The sequence below is a fragment of the Centruroides sculpturatus genome, unplaced genomic scaffold (assembly GCF_000671375.1).
Source record: "Centruroides sculpturatus isolate CEXI.00-Female unplaced genomic scaffold, Cexi_2.0 scaffold304, whole genome shotgun sequence".
NCBI lineage: Eukaryota > Metazoa > Arthropoda > Arachnida > Scorpiones > Buthidae > Centruroides > Centruroides sculpturatus.
In genome coordinates, this window is record NW_019384662.1 from 285,881 (window position 1) to 303,982 (window position 18,102).

Genomic DNA, 18,102 nt, shown 5'->3' on the forward strand with positions numbered 1-18,102 from the left:
ATATCGGCGTTAGAACGTCGCAATTAACGAATTACCACCCGATTTCTATTCTGTGCTGCAATTCCGTCAGAAATAACGTAACTACGTGTCATCGAGAGATCGAACGCCAGTCACTAAGGAAAAATAGTCCGTCGCCAAACCGAAGTGAGGCCCGAGGTTGAATTCTACTGGGGGGTGGACGGGATTCGAGTAAATTTGACTAAAAATACACCATCGAAGGGAAAACCCGATAACGACCGATGACGCGAGTGCAACGATTTACCTGGCACCTATCGATTTTCGATGACAAATTATAAATAGTTACTTCTACTGGAAAGCTCTATATTTGATTTATTCTTATCTGGATTCATTTCGACGCTATTTGTCTACAACAAAGATCTAATAGTAAGGAAAAATTCAAACTATTAGATCAATGTATCGTCGTTCGAACTAAATCGAGTAATTTTAATTTGAATGAAGATAAATTGCACTTTTTTATCTCTCGTAATACTCTGTAAATTATTATTTTATTTTCGACCGTAATGAAAATTGTCACATTAATTCGTACGTAACTGATATTAAGATTTTAAAATTAAATTTCCGGACGAAAATCAATCATTTATGTAAAAATGCTAGAAATAATGTACCTGATAATATTTTCAAAATCAAAATGATCGAAAATCGGAATTAAGTATTTAGTTATTACTGTTTCTAATAATAAACTCTTTTGAATGAGTAGCCAAAAAATTTATTATAAGAAACAATCGATCAAACCGTACAGTATCTATTTAGTGTACTCGTTTGTTAAGATATCAAAAGTTAATTTAAGCAATTAAAATGAGCTGATTTTTAAATTAAATGAATATTTTCACCAAATTTTAAATTTTAATGAAAACAAGTTCATTTAACTTAATTTAAAAACAAATTTTTCGCGAAACGTGGAGATAGAAACGTATGACCGCCATTTAGTAACCGTCATGTCCGTAACTGTAGCGGTCTCGGTTTACTTGTGTTGTCGGGTAACGGTCGAGGTTAAATATTAACTTGTCTATCTCACTCCGTACAAATTAATCCGTGATTGGTGTTAACTTTTAAAGTTAAAAGGCTATGTGCAAAGAGGAAAAATAATCAATTTGGTAAAGTATTGTGAAATCTTATAAGCATTGCGTGTGTGTGTGTGTGTGTGTGTGTACAGTAAGACCCCGCATAACGCGGGGAATGCGTTCCTAGACAACAAAGCGCTAAGCGAAACAGTGTTAAACGAGGTCATTTTAACAGAGTAAATAGGGATAGGGGAACACGCAACCAAAAATAAAATTAAAGTTATTTTTATATTAATTTGTCAAATAACATATGTTAAATAACAAACAAACATATGCACACAGGAATGTAAAGTTCATTTTTTGTGATGAAGGTCCTGACTTTTCTGAAATTCTTGTTCTTTTGCAATAAAGTCGTGAAGTTTCATTTGTCGCTTTTTTCTTTCCTTAAGCAAATGTCGGTAGTGGAAGATCGCATCCAAAACACCTTGTTTTGCATTTGCACTCCTTTCAAAATATGGATCATTCCCTACAATTTGATCAATGATTTCGGTCATCTTACCATACTTTTACTAAGGAAATCTGTGAAATTTTTTGGGTTCTTCGTTTTCAGAATCTCTATTTTTCAGTTCCACATGAATTCCATGTTCTGCCAGTTCTTGAAGGTCGTTGTTGGTAAGGCTTTCACCAGAAACCTGCTGTAACTCCTCAATATCCTGCTCGTCTATACCTCCTAGTCCTGCTATATCGATTAGGTTGAATTTGGTCAACCTAACGATACAGCGATAGACTCTTCTTGTTGAGAATTCTTGGATACCTTCAGCCATAACTTCTTCCAAATTTCGTTCGTGCATTTATCAGTTAATTCTTGCCGAGCGAAGTCAATATTGCCTATGGCATCCATGATGTTATATTTTTTCCAAAATTGCACCGAACAAACATAGATTTAAAGAAAAGTACACCTTTTTGCCACCTTTTGCTGATTAGTCTGTGTTTGCAAATAATCATATTATATACAAATTAATGAAATGCCGCAATAATTTAAACTGGAATAAATTTTGAGCTTTTTTAGGCTTCGAGCAGTTAAGCAGGGTCTTACTGTATATATGTATATATATATATACACACAGTAGACCACCCTTATAAAACAGNCGGAGAATATCGACATTCTCTAATTTCGGTCATATACAGTAACATATATATATATATATATACACACACTAATAAATATTGGCAGAATAAGAGACCACAATATGTATTACTTTGAAAGTGCTAAACATTAATGTGTTAAAACCAATAGATTTATCAACATACTAACAATAAATTATAACCGGATCTGAAAAATTCAACATTTGAGTTTGACCCTTGACAATGAAAGGCTAATATCTTTATTTAACTATTTTGAAAAAATTTTCACTAAATAATGTTCAAATTCTTTAAAAATTATTTAAAACATATTTAATAAAAACTTTTAATATTTAATTAATATACAAACACACCACACACAAAAAACCAGTTTTGAATTATTAATTGACAAACTAGATAAATCCTGTTGTTAATAATTATAAATAGCTGCTTTCATATCTAACTTAGCAAATAATTTTGGAATAAATTGGACTAATAATTTAAACAATGGCTTAATTTTGAATTCAGCCTAACAAAAGTATTCATTTTTTAGTAAATACTTTTTATCTAAATTTCTTATAAATCTAGATGAGATTTTTTATCTGAATTCCAAAAACTAAAACAAAACGTATGACTGACATGCTGCGTGATCTGCAATTTAAATCGTTAACTCTCTTATCCTGGTCGTATGACGATGAGTGTAGTTATGGTATTAAAAGGCACCAGTAATTTGAAAATTATTATGTAAATAAATTAATTTGGCACAATTAATCAGGAATTCAATCATGTTTATATACTTTTATAAATTTATATAAATTAAAATATATAACAGCTTTAAAATTTATTACATCAATTAAATTTTTTCATTTAGAGAGAGTATTATCTAGTTATTACAAGCATATCTGCTTCTAACAGTATTTTTAAAGATTCTCTATCTCATTCCATTCAAATTCAGGAATTATAATCAAAATATTTTATCATCATCATCATGAATAAAAAATTACATTAAAAAATCTTCAAAATATCATTTTAAAAATTAACTTATTTTTACTTTAAAAACAAAATGAATTGTAATAATATTCATGAGATGTATTGTTTGAACAATAGATTTAGGTTAAAAGTGTTATGTTTGCATAATGTAAAGTAAAGAGGTTTTAAAATCAATATTCAAATTATATATATATTTTTTTGCCTGAGGAAGACATTTTGAAACAAATAAAATTTACACTGAAAGAGAGTACAATTTCTTACTTATATTTGGTATCATATGTGAGAATAATAAAAGTTTTACTGAACAGTTTAAATAACAGTATCAAATTACTAATTAATTGATACCAAATTTTATTAAGGATGAATTATCTGCATCTAGTGTCATAAGAATACAGAAATAACTATTTGATCAATGAAAAATCAACAATATTAAATTTTCATATTATTAATATGAAATATTTGTGCCACAGTTTAGTTTTGGCTGACAATTCTGACATTATTTAAATGAATTCATAAAATATTCAATAACAAGCTATAGTCTTTGAATTTACAAATTATTGAAATCCAATTCATATAATTTTAATAAAAAATATACTGAATACAAATATTTAGTTCTGAAAAGATAATTTAGCATTTCACAAACTTATAGTAAATTTTTATAAAGAGCTAACAGTATCAAAATTTGCAAGTTTTATCTTCATTCTTCAAATTTTACTGAAGACCCTATAAAAAAGAATTTTACAAGTGTTAATATTACCAAAACTTAAATTATTTTCAGAGTAAAAAATCATTAGTTCTGCTCATTAATTCAGATGAGATATTGTTTAACACAGAGGAAAAAATTTAATTCAATCATTTTTTTTTAAATACTATTACAATTTATTCATTCTTAAGCAATACTTTTTAATATCACTGATGAGTGAAATAAAAGATGAAGCAATGTCTTTAAGTCATATACTGTATATTTTCTTTTAATCATATAATTTGTTTATTGTTTAAATTCTGCATCATCTTAGATTAGTTTTAATACAATTAAAGACCTCTGTTGACATCTCATGAATGAATTAAATATATAGCTTTCACTAATTTCTATGTTTTTAATTACTTATTATAAACACATTTGATTAAATGAGTTTTTTACATGTTATTCATATATCTTCAAAGAGAAAGATAACATTACCTCATAACATTTTATCACATTGATAATATAGATGAATCAGCTCCAAAAATATATTTATTGGAACTTTGTTCTAGAAATTATAAAAACAATAAAATTACAAGCTTATGTGAAAGTGATAACAAGAAATCTGAGTTCAGATGGATAAATAGATTACTTGAATTTATTAGTCAAGGGAATCCTTGGCCATACTACACTAAGCAAACAATAAAAATTTGACCATAGCAAGTCACTATTATAAAACATTGCAAATTACTATTCTGAAGACCCTAGCATACCAAAAATACAAAACCATTAATAAATTCAATAGCACTCAACTTATCTAACGACTTTACTACAAGCAATTATGCTCTTAGACAGATGAATGTAGTTCACAGATTACCAAATTATCAAACAAAGTTAAATTTTGGTTCTTCAATTAAGTTAGTTATATTTCATTTGAAAAATTTTGTCTGTGGTCAATTAGCACAATATTATATATAAAAACTATACAAATTATATTATATGCAACATGTAAAGACAGTTTCATCAAGTAACCAATAGATAGCACCTAGTATTTCTAAAGCATGCCATAGTTTGAAACAAACAAAAATCAGTAATTTACTAAATTATTAACAATAATGATTGAGAATCTTAGTGAAGTACCAAAGGAGGGTTATTTCTATCAAATTGCAAAATCCACACGGGAAAAGCCGCGGGTACAGCTAGTTTTTCATAATAATACAGATTAATTTCACATATTATTTGAATTTAGTTTATTATATATATATAGAACAGCATCTAGATATTCCAGACAATTTTTGCTGGACCTTAATTCTTTTATGTTGTATAATGTTAAAAATGTTTTAAAATCATTTGTAAATGTAAGTTTAAAAAATTATTCAAAAATNATGATTAATCTGTGCTTACAAATTACATTTTATTTTGATTAATATATAATGTTTACTAGCTGCATATAAATTCAAGAAAAATTATCTTTATATGATCTATACAATGTGTAACAAAAACAAACAAATTTATACACTGTATATTGAAGAAACAAAGTTATATCATATACTATCAGCACAAAACCTTTCTCACTAATTTCTAGCCTGATTTTGTGCTGATAATCTTAGAAATAGTTCTAGCTACATATGCATAGTAGTACATCATATACAACTGAGACAATTATAATTGTCAGCCAATTTTAATTGCAATATATTAAATTTTTTTTGAAAACATGTTCAAAAAGCACAATATATATGACATAGATATATATACACTAGTTTACAGTATATTTTTTTATTTGAATTTCCCTGGAACTATTAAATATTCATTTTTGTTCCTACTGAAAATATTTGATTCACTATCTATAGGTTATCAAAGAAATTAAAAGGCTTTAAAGCTTTAGACTAGACAGTTTGGTTAAATTTATTTTTGATTATCATCAGAATTAAAAAATAATTAAGGTAGATGTATAAGTGACAATGACATTATCTGAAAACAGTATTATTTTAAACACTTCTATTAATCAGTTACTGTTAATGTAATACAGTAACAGGAGTAGCAATGACATCATAACTGAATCATTAGATAAAAATAATCTGCACAAATACTCTCATTGGATTAAAGACCGAGTAAATTAGTAGGTAAATTTATATTAATTATACAAAATTAAGATTTTGATTTATAGTAAACACTATATTTTATTATTTTACATAATAAATTTTTGAAAATGAAGTTTTATTTAAATTATTATTTACTGGTCTTTCAGAAACATCTGTTAGCTCACTGTTTAACTATCAGCTAATAATTTGAATAAAATTTGCACAGTAAATTTTTACATAAAATTTTATGGATAATTTCTTGAAATTATTATACTGTATTTGTTCTTATTCCAAATAATAATATGGTTATTTAAAAATTACACAACTTTAAGGAAGACATAATATAAAAATTTTGCAAAAATATTATTCAAAACACTCTTAATTCATTAAACATGAAAAATAATTATTCTGTATTTTAATTATCCTATTATAGTATAAATTAAAACAGCCTTTTAAAAGTTTTATCATAAATACACAATTCTAAATTCTAAATAAATTCACAATTCACAAGTCTTTAATTCTAAACAGAAACTGAATATTCAAATTTCTTGAATAAGTTTACAATAATAAATAATAATATACAGTAAACTCCCTATTATCCACTTTGCGGATTATCCGTGCATGAATTTAATTTAAAAAAAATTATTATATGTGTATGTATTTTTTAAATAGTTGCTCGCTTTCATGTTTACACATCCTATAGGTGTGCACGTGTTCGTATTTAGATGTTTGAAGTGCATTAGTCACAATACGGCCCTGAATTCTGTTGACACTGTTGGAGTACATCAACCAATGGGAATTTGAGTATAACAACATAATAGCTCTTAGAAAAATTCGAATTGATATTAAAAAATCATTAAAAGATTTCTGCAAACAAACCAAAATCACAGATTTTCTTAATAATAATAAGCATTAACATATTCAAATAATTGTCTGCCTTAGAAATGTATAATGTGTTGTATTTTAGAAATAAATAATTATAGTTCGGATTATCCATGTTTTTCGATTATTGGTGCCACCTCTCCCCACCATTAGCCCAGATAATTGGGAGTTTACTTTAAAAAAATCAGTCAAAATTTTTCAACCTATAAAAATGGCTAGTGGCTTTAAAGCACTTTCAATTGAATGTACTACAGTAAACACTCGATTTAGCAGAGACCCCAATTTAACAAACTTTGGAGTTAGTGGACAAAAACTTGTCCTACAAGAAAAACTTAAGCTTTTTTATTCACGAACAGAGCATGCTAAAAGGTTGAAACAATGAGTCAAATGATTATAAATTACTCAATGGAAATATTATTATTTTACTCACACTTGTACATCACATCATCTTAAAACATCCTACACAATTTAAATTCAAAATAAACAGATTTTAAAACACGTTCGATTGGTTGGTTGGAGTTGGGAGTTTGTAGCACAAGGGCCTAGCTGGGTCAATGAACACATTCAATTTTAACGGACTTTCGTTAATAGCGAATACCTCTTTCTTCCAATTAGTCCATTAAATAAAATGTATATTCATATTTATTATTTTCAGTGCTTGTCTTGTTTTTAAGGTTTTCAGAATTTTTTAATGCTTTTGCTGTTAAATCTTATTTTTGTTTGTTCTTTTAGGTCTAGCACTATTAATAAAGAATAGTGTAAATATGGTAAGACCCTCAATTTAATAAACTGGTCTGGGAAAGGATGTTCACTATTGCTGAAAGTTTGTTAAATCTATTGTTCTTTTTTTAAAAAAAAGAAAATATATAACAGCAAACTTACAATGTACAGGATATATAACATGAAACATTTTAATACAGGTATGAATGAAATATTATAATGTGCACTGAGCAATTTAGACACTCCACCAAAACATGTTAATTTATAAAAAATAAATTTACAACTGAACTGAACATCATTTTAAACATGTTAAAGAGTTTACAATTTCAGCATTAATATAGTGGAAATAATTAATCATTAGTCTTTTAGTGTGCTGTTTTCATGAATAAAAAGTTATTTTTCTTTTTGTCTGTGAAAAAAGGGTCTTAAACCTAACCCACTATATTAATGAGTATTGCTAGTAGTATGCTTGAAATTTAAAATTTTCCTCAAACATGAGTGGGGTCTTAAGTTATTACTTAGGTTCACTTTGAAGAAAAACTGTTCAGTTCTTCCATTTTCTTTTTTCCTCTTTAAAATCTATTGTGTAACAAAACTGTGTGTGTGTGTGTGTGTGTGTGTGTGTGTGTGTGTGTTAACACTTCAAAACTTATCACCACTGAGAAATGTTAATGATATAAATTGGAACAAATAAGGTCCAGAGCACATTTCCCATTAGGCCCGGGCTTAGGTGCACAAAAATTCAAATAATAATAATAAGAAAAAACAATTTATGAAGGTACATATTAGTGCAAATTAAAAGCTTAAGTAGGGAGAAAATAAGGCATCAGTTGAGTAGTATTATTGAGTGTATGAATATATTTTTCACTAACAGAATGGTAGTACATATACTAATGACTGTGTCCTTATGCCCTTTGCAGGTGCCCAACAGGCTGAAAAGCGGGACATTCCAATTTTCAACGCGAGTGTTGAGTGTTGAAGTCAACAATTTGACATCATCAACGACGTTCCAACTCGAGTACGAAGTGCTTACTTCCCATAATTCCATTCTCAGCAAGATGGATTCCATTCAAATGTCTTACCAATTACCCACAATTCATTGGAAAGTAGCAGTCAACATATCTGTTGAGTGCTGAGTGTGTTGAGTCAGCGCTGACAACAGCGCTACCTTTGAAAAAATGAACGAATTTTGGCAAATGTTGAGATCAGCGCTGAGTCAGCGTTGAAAATTGGAATGTCCCGAAGAGGCAAAGGCTGGAATGCAACACAAAATCAGCAACTCATGGAAATCATTCATCATCCAAAAACTGAATGTTAGATCAGAACTGTACAAGATTTGTATTGTATTTATTTGTGATATGTGCTATTGTATTAACAACTTCACCAGCTGCATTGTAATTTTAGCTCGATTCAACCTGTAAAAAACTTTTGTTACACAGATTTAACTGAATTTAGGTTTTATTGTATCAGTATCCTAAACCATGAATTTATTTTTCTCAACTTTGATATTTAAAATTCTGTAAAAATACAATCTGTAGAATTAAAAGTATAAAATAGAACCATTCGGTGCAAAAGTGGCACTGTTAGTTTGGGGATGGGCGGGTATACTCATATATTGTGGGCCTAGGGGCAACATATTTGTAAATGCACCACTGAATATGTCAATAAAAAAAACTGAGTGAAGAAACTGTTCTATATGGCTCAACTAGTTGTTTCTACTAATATAACAAAATCGGAAGGCAAAAACACAGGAATAGAAATCTTTATTGGTTAAATTAAAACTGATCAAAGCACAAAATATTCATATAGTTTTAAAAACTTGTTATTCAGGAAATAGAGCATATAGCAAAACATCACTAGTTTAAAATAAGAACAAATAAACGAGGTTAGAATACAACAGAGTAATACAATTTTGTAATTTGTTCAAACACATTCATTGCTGCCATTATAAATTGATATTATAACCAGAGTTGGAAAATTTATGTTTTTTTTTTTTTTTTTAAATAAAACAATAATACACATTTTATTTAGAAAACTTTGTTTTTTTGTTTCAAAACAGTTTTATATTACATTATAAAATAATGTTTTAAAACAATGTTTTAAATTTAAAAAAAAAATGTTTATATTACATAAATTTAGTAAATAAATAAAAATATAATTTCTAAAAATAAAAGATTATCTTTAGATAAGATAAACGAGTAAATTAAAAACTCTTTCTTAAACCGATTTCGAGTAATTTGTATTAGCAGACAAATAATTAACAAAGATACTTTACTTCAGCCAACTCTATTTTTTAAATAAATCTTTCCCAGCATGCATCAACGTTTAGACCGACATTCTGATTTAGACTGACAATGTTTAGACTGACATTCTAAAATCATTCTCAAATGCACCAACTTCCAGTTTTATGCAGAGCATAAATTCGTTTAAAGCTTCATAACAGGATTCTATTCTTACCGATGGATACAGGCTTTCAAAATCCATAACGGACCCTACTTCTTCATCCATTAAACTTAACTCTTGTAACTCCTTACCGATATTGGTCAGGTGCATTTGAGAATGATTTGAAGGAATTAGCCAAATTGATATGTTATGAGTCCTCCTTCAGCTATGACAAGAAGGTATACAGACAGAAGAAAGTCGTACCTATGGGAAGCCCAATGTCAGGGTTGTTATGCGAACTGGTTTTACACAACTTAGAAAAGCAAGTGGTTAATAGCTTCAAAAAAGATATTGTATTTTACAAAAGATATGTGGACGATGTGTGCACTATATGGAGAAACAACGAAAGAATACACGAGTTTATACAGGTGATTAACAACAACAACAATGATGGTTTGAAACTGAAACTAGAACAGAAGAGTCACGAAAGAATACATTTTCTAGATATTGACATACAATTAAAAGGAGATTGCATAACAATGAGCATTTACATAAAACCTACACACAATCCTCTCTACATACCAGCTAATTCGAATGATCCGCATGAATACAAAATGTCAGCATTTCGTGCACTCATTAGGACAGCATTTACTTATTGCTCCAATGTATTGGACAGGATTAAAGAGATTGACAGAATTAAGGAAGTAGCTTCAAATTAAATTTGGGTTACCGCAAAAGTACAATTGAAGGGCTAATATAAAGTTATGAAAGGGGCAAGAAGTTAAGAACCGGAACAGATCAATTTAAGATCACCAAATTTACATATAATAAAAACTTCAGGGACATCATGAAGCAAATTTCAGACAAAAAACGCTCCAAAATTGTTTACAAAAGAGGTCCTAATTTATACAGTACTCTTAGAAACGATAAGGACAAGCTTAAGAAAGAAGAAACAGCAGGAGTGTATAAAATTCCCTTTGAAAACCAACAGCTAGGAATTATGAAGGACTATATTGGAGTCACTAGATGGAATTTGGCTATTAGGCTTAAAGAACACAGATATGACATTAGTAAAGGGCATTGTACCACGGTTTTGTCAAGTATGGCACAAGCGGAAGCTTCAGTAGTTAAATGGAATGAAGCGTCTATTCTCAAGACGTTGCGGTCCCCATCGTTGGCTTTGCAACATGAAAAAATTGAAATTTATAAGAGTAAATTAAGGGACGGTTGTATCAATGCAAGGGATGCTGACGGTTTAGCTTCGGCATGGAAATTCTTTGTAAAAGAAAAGTTAAAACACACAAATTCTTAGTTCATATCTGCCTTTATAATGTGATGCTTTTTGATATATATATTTTATGAATTTAATCATTTTTGTGCATTTAATCTTTTAGATTTATTTTTGTTTTTAGTTTTATACCGCCTTATTATTTATTATTTTATTATTTATATCAATCTATTTATTATAGTTATTTTGTATAGTGGTTGGATTATTTTACGTTTTAATTTTGAATTTGTAATGTTCGAAAGTTCCGTTTTAATGCAATTTTCAAAGGTGTTCGATAACTTGTCACTCGATGATGGCCTATTCCATTAGGCTGAAAACGTTTGTGTATTAATAAATATTTCTCAGCATTATAAGGTGTTGAATGTTTTATTAAATATTTAAAAGAAGCTAAGTTTGATATTCAATTTATACCATTTATGCTTTTGATATGCTATAATGATACTTTGTATATTCTCTTATCTTCATGAATATCTATATATGAAATTATAGGACCATGGCAATTAAAGATGCAACTTGGATCTCTTCCTGCACATAGCATCCCTCAAACACCTTACAACTTCTATGTAGAAATCTTTGTTGACTGTCTGATCAAATTTTTCAAGATCTTTCATATTCACTTTGTCAAAAATCTGGTAGCATATATTTACTCTCTCATAGCTCAATGACTAATGCAGATAGTATGATGCAGCAAGTTGCATAGTGTTTCCAAATTCTGCTGTTGAATGACACCACCAGCCACATTTCATTCCAAGTATGGGTTTTTGCACTATTCAAAAAGTTTGATCTTTTTTGAAGATCTCGTGTGATTGAACATAAATATTCTGTATTTAGTGTTTCATTAGTTTGTAGTTACACATATCAACTAATTAACATCAAGAATGCATATTAACACTAACAACATAGTACTTCATTTATCAAAGAAAAACATTTAAACACCAATACATTGTTATTAATTTTTGATGTTAATGAATAAACATTAAATTACATCACAATATACCTTGTAGATCTTCATTCTTTATACCTAATAAATCTTTATCAATCTTATAAAATTGAATTGTTTTGTTACAACTCATGTTTCAAGTTTCTGCTGATGATTACTTATCACCAAACAAATGTCAGTAAAATATATTACATAATCGGCAAGATAACGAAGTACACAATAAGCAAGTTAAAGTACTTCAAAATCTCGATAAAACGAAACTAAAAATATCAAAAAATAGATTTCTATTTGAGAACTTGTTAGGAAAAAATAATAAATATGATAAATTTTTGCTGCAAATAATTCTTTATTATGGGTTTGGGAATGGTTTTATATAAACAAAAGTATATAATAAAAGGCAGCAAATAAGCTGAATTAGCCTTACTTTTCTTTTTCAGCATTAACTAATTTGATATAAATTTTACATAATCAAAATACGGTATTTTTAATACATCATAATGTCGCATTAAAAATACCATAAAATACAACCGAAGAATATTCTAATTTTAAATACTGTAGGAACGTGCAAAAATTAAATAGTGTTTGGTTTTCATCATCATAAATTTCAATATACATTGTCAGTATTTTTGTCTAAACAATCCAAAATTTAAAATGTTTTTTTCAAAAATGAAACAATTTTTGCAATCTATTTTTATTTCCTAATTTAACATACTAGAACAGAGGTCGCCAAACTTTTCACAGCGGGCCAGATAACCGAGAGAACGACGAGCGCGGGCCGCGCAACCATTTTGTTCAATATAGTATAACAAACACAAAAAATAAAGACAACCAACATATTTATTTACCAATACACAAAGACAACGGCTGCAGCAAGCCGGTAACGGCTTTTCTTAGAAACGTCATTGCAGGTACTTACAGAAAAGCGCTCCGAAATCCTAAGTGGCAAAAAGACGTCAAACTTTTCGTTTCGCCCATTTTCCTATAAATTAAATTACCGTCGAATGCAAAAATTAGATTGGACCAATTTTGCATTTTTACTTACACTTATTTTAATTTTTTCTACGCAGTAAGTTCATCTAAAATCTACGATATTTCCATATAAATAATTATATTTTAGCTCGTTAGCAGCACAGTACGGCGGCGGGCCGGACAAACCGACCCGGCGACCCCCACACCAGAAGACACGTATTCCATCGTCGAAAATCGTCATTCGATGCATTCCCAGTCACGGCGTAAACGAGTGTGAACTATCTATTGATTATATATATAATCAATAGAAAGTTAAATATTAGAGCAAAAGAGCATCAATTAGCTAATCCAGCCTCGTCTAAGTCGGCAATATAAAAAGCACATTCACTGTATTTATAAATATAATCTTTAAATGATCGTAATATAATTACAAGACAACTTGGTAAAATTACTAATAAAATTCTGAAAATTCATTTTTTTAAAATATTAATGTAAAAAACGTTTAATATTTAAAACTCATACCAAAATAAAATCCCAGCGAATTTACTCTTCCTCGATCGGAAAACGCGCCTTCTCTCCGCGGACAATAAGACCTCTTCCGATTGGTCGAAAGTAGAAGCGACGCCAGAGCTTTGGCATTTTATAAATAATAATTACATTTTTAAAAGAAAACATCTTCCTACTTTTACGCTTTTTAATTTATAACATACGTAAATAAAGTTTAAAATAATAATTAGTCGGTTTATAAAATTTTGTTACTTAAAATATTCAACGCTTTCGAAAAGTAAAATTTCGTAAAAAGATTGGTTCCTAAATAAACGGTTTATTTTCGCATCTTATATCGTCGGAAAGAAAGGTTATCGATTCCTCGTAAATAATAAATAGGCCATATCGTCACCGGTTCGACGCTTGGCATTTTATTTGTTCTTTCCGGTTAGCCCCCGTGGCACCACCAATTCTCCAGGAACGTGGAGGGCGGTTCGAATTATCAATTACTAAATTCTAGACGGGACGCCACCCTGTACTTTATCCAAGTTTCTTGGCTTACGACATTTATAAACGCCGTATTCGTTCCTTTACTTTCTTAGGGAGTATCGATTTTAACCATTGTTTTTCGACGACCTTCGAAGACGAAAACTTTCGTCGGCATCTCGACCGGCTATTCCGTTTTTGAAATCCATTGCGTCGATTTAATTATTCCGGAATAATACTTTATAAATGTATACGCCTACTACTGTATGACCAGTGGCGGATTTAGCACTCGAGAAGCCCCAGGAGCGATTCAATTTTGAGGTCCCCTCTAAATATTTTCGCTACCCCTACACCCTGCAGCGTGCATTCTACGCGCACGCTTTTTACTCTGGTAGACACTATACCGGCGGTCCAGAAAAAAGTGATACACGAGGAAATAACATTGAAAATTATTCGATATAAAATTACAATTGTCTGGCTATATTTAAAGGTTTGCTGATGTTGTTCGTGTTGTATTAATTATAAAAATTGAAACTTATCGGTACGAGAATTATTAAGTTTCAATAAGTGTTACAAACCAAAAAAAATCTAGTAATCCGTGGATATAAAAAATAACTTATTTTTAAATTTACTACTGATTAAAATCCGCAAAACATGTCATAGCTGGCGTTATTCATTTGTCAATTTAATTTAGAGAATACTACTAAATTATTAATTATCTTTATTATGAAAAAAATAATAATTAAGTAAAATAATTTTATTTTTATTTTGAGGCCCCAGGCGGGCGCTTCGTGCGCCTGTGCAGAAATCAGCCATTGCGTGTGACTAAATGTATAAATGTAGGACGCGTTGACAATCTTCTCGGTGTGCTAATAGCGCATCGACCACGGAAACTTTTAATAATCTGACGGATTTGAAGGGTTTTGGAAATTACATCTACATGACGGATTTAGAAAATGGCTTCCGAATGGAAGGGCATTTCGGGCCATTGCCATGCAATTCGAAATGAACTTTAAAATACTTTCGTATTTTTCTGCACCGTCGACGAATCGCCATAATTAAAAATACGATAATATAAATGTATCGTGAAATATCTCGAGACTTAGAAACTTGATAAGTAGTTAGATTGGATGTTTCCGACAGTATGTAAAAGTAAACTACGTACAGATTGGGCTGCAATTTGAAAAAATTGTAGACCTATAAATTGCCACCGTCGTCCGTCCGTCTTTCCTTTAATCTCGAGAACGGAGTTAGATAAAATGAAGTCCGGGACCAGATATGGAACGTGCGACTAAATATCCAGATGGCACAACGCGCCGATTGGTCGGCCGAATGACGTCAACCTACCGGAAATGTTGATCAATTAGCCTGAACTTTGTAAGAGTTTCGAGAGCGGACAGACGCTATAATTATAGACATCTAAAACTCGATAAAAGGCACTTATTTATAATTTCATTAGCTTTTGTGTGTATTGACATTAATGTTAAAATTAAACTAAATTACGTGACATCAAAGATTTTAATGTCGAGAGAGTTTTAAACATCAAGAAGTAACTTTTATCTGTTTTTCATTTCAATAAAGCATTTTTGTACATTTACTATAATAATAAAATAATCAAAAACAACAAATGTAAATTGCAAATTAAGTTTTTTTAACATTCTTTATTAGACAATACGGTATTTTTAACCTTACAGAAACTTGTATTTAATGTTTTATATATATATTACAACAGAATATGCTAAGTGGAAATGCAGATTAGTTAACAGTTTAATATATATTTTCACCTAAACATAATTCATAGTTTTTAATGCATAATTGTTAAAACATTCTAAATAATAAGTTATTTTTTCTACAAATTCTCTAATCTATTGGTTTGCTTTTCGAATCAAATCCTGTAGAAACTTAATCACTTCGCTTTATATTTTCCTACGCAACGCAAACAAAAATAGCTTACTACGAAAACATTACGGTACAAATGCGACATTACTTTTTCCCGGCACTTATATCGATAAACAATTTCCACGTTGAAACGCGTGGAAATTTTCATTTAAAACATATTCGAAGGAATTTAAATACTTACGGTATAATTGATTGTTAAATAATTTATACAAGAATTCTATACTTTTAATTTGAAAAATGGTCATACGAATTTGATTAAACATATTAACAGATATATCTATTATGGAATTGGATACACGAAATTTCTGTAAATTTGAAAAGTGTTGTTTCTTAACGCGCAGATTTTGAACCGACATTCAAAAGAGCAAAATATCTATCGACAGAAAGAACTGTCGATCCTAACTAAAGCATTAAAAAATTTTTCCGGTGAGAGTAATCTACGGAGAATAGGCCTATTCTTTATTTAAAATTGTTCGATAACTTTTACATTTGTTAAACTTTATAATTTGTTAAGCAAGATTTGTGAAAATTTCTCTCTCAGAGGTATACAAAACTTAGCTAATTTTATTGTTTCCTCTAACTATATTAAATGCGTGTGATAAATTCAAAAAATAATCTGACTCGTCTTAACTATAAATTTCGTCTTTTCTCGAACTTTTTATAAATAAGTAATTCTGTAACAAATTATAAACTTTCTGTTATTCGTTATCTGCGCGCGTATATTTAAATTTAAAACACTAATCGCGCTATTAAAATTATCTATTGTGTACGATTTGGTTCGGAGGTACACAAAGATCGAGTATGAAGTTAAAATTCGTTCAAAAAAATAAATAATCTTAGTAATTTATTAAGTAAAATTAAACCGTTTTAAAATTATTGCTATAAATTTAAGAAAACGTGCGAGCTAAACTTTATACTGTATTTTCACTCAATATTACAACTAAAAAAATATTCTATCTCTGCGTGACTTCGTTCCGACGACCACAAAATATAATCGACCGGCATTTCCTATTTGGTGGGTTGACGTCATTCGGCCGACCAATCGGCGCGTTGTGCCATCTGGATATTTAGTCGCACGTGATATGGAAACCTTAGGGTCCCGATAAATAATTGCTCGTTTACAGGTATCTATCAATACATACAATCTTATAAATGCAGTACAAATACATTTCTCCAGTTTATTTACGTTTTAACTTGTTTGAACTGTCGTAACTTGGGACAATTTTTATATCTGCTTTTGTAGCCTTTATTCCGTATTTTAACCGGTTCCAATCGTACGTTTCTAAAACGAAATTAATTTATTATTGGAAGAATATCGTCTTTGATGCACTTCCGAATCATACATTTTACATCTATCGTGGAAGGTCTCGTTAGGGATCGTCCATAAATTTACACTACAAATATAAAATAAATTTTAAACTATTTTTAGTTTATTATTATTCTTATACTATTTTTGTACTATAAATGCTCCGTAATGCCGTCCCGCATACCCACTCCCAAAATTACGTACGCGCTTCCTCGATCGACCTCGTCAATAAATTGTACTAAATAATACGCGGAACGGGATACCAAAGGTTACATTATTTTATTAATTACATGTACAACGTACAGAAAAGTGGCATAAATGGCACGCTTCGCTACGCAACACTTTGATACAAAAATGAATCATTCCGTTACCTCAGGGTTGAGACCTAGCATCCAGAAAAACCCAAAGAAAGGCTTATTCAAAAATTAAACACATTTGAACAATTATACCGTCTATTAATAACTGCGTGACGGTCATCATAATCCTACTATCACCCTAAAAATTTTTTAAAATATACAAAAGGTGTAGACTATATGTTGTGTACGGACAGTACCTGTTTCTACTTTTAATTTTTGTATCATAGTATAAAATGAAAATAGCATTAGAAGTGAGGGACAATTTGCCAATACAAAAATTTTCGGGGATATGCCGCCTCTGTCTCATATGGATCGAAGCCATGTTTTTTAAATACCCCACTCTGTTGTAACGCATCATAAAGATTACCCGATTACCACTCCCTCGTACCACTTACTCGTATCACTCACTTTGTTTGTTATAAACCTAACAAGAGTGCTCAGGCACTCTTGTTAGGTTTATAACAAACAAAGATTTTCTATATAGCGTATGA

General features: G+C 29.8%; 2 protein-coding genes across 10 annotated transcripts in view; one reads left to right on the forward strand and one right to left on the reverse strand.

Annotated features, from left to right (window-relative positions):
* The window catches only part of LOC111626580 (stathmin-like), a 56,154-nt gene extending 42,451 nt beyond the window's left edge, over positions 1-13,703 (reverse strand). For 6 of the 9 annotated variants that reach the window (XM_023370011.1, XM_023370010.1, XM_023370009.1 and 3 more), the window contains exon 1: positions 13,601-13,703. The gene's annotated coding sequence lies outside the window, so the exon portion shown is untranslated. Of the gene's footprint in view, positions 1-262; positions 413-626; positions 671-13,600 lie in introns of those variants that run through there. The other 3 variants (XM_023370012.1, XM_023370002.1, XM_023370005.1) reach the window with 3 other exon arrangements.
* LOC111626593 lies at positions 10,148-10,600 on the forward strand. The gene has a single exon (XM_023370028.1). The coding sequence runs from the start codon at positions 10,148-10,150 to the stop codon at positions 10,598-10,600; it is 453 nt and encodes a 150-aa protein (XP_023225796.1).
* Positions 13,704-18,102: the final 4,399 nt, after the last annotated feature.

Coding starts and splice junctions, on each gene's coding strand:
- LOC111626593 (XM_023370028.1), top strand. CDS start 10,148: ATGGGAAGCCCAATGTCAGGGTTGTTATGCGAACTGGTTTTACACAAC.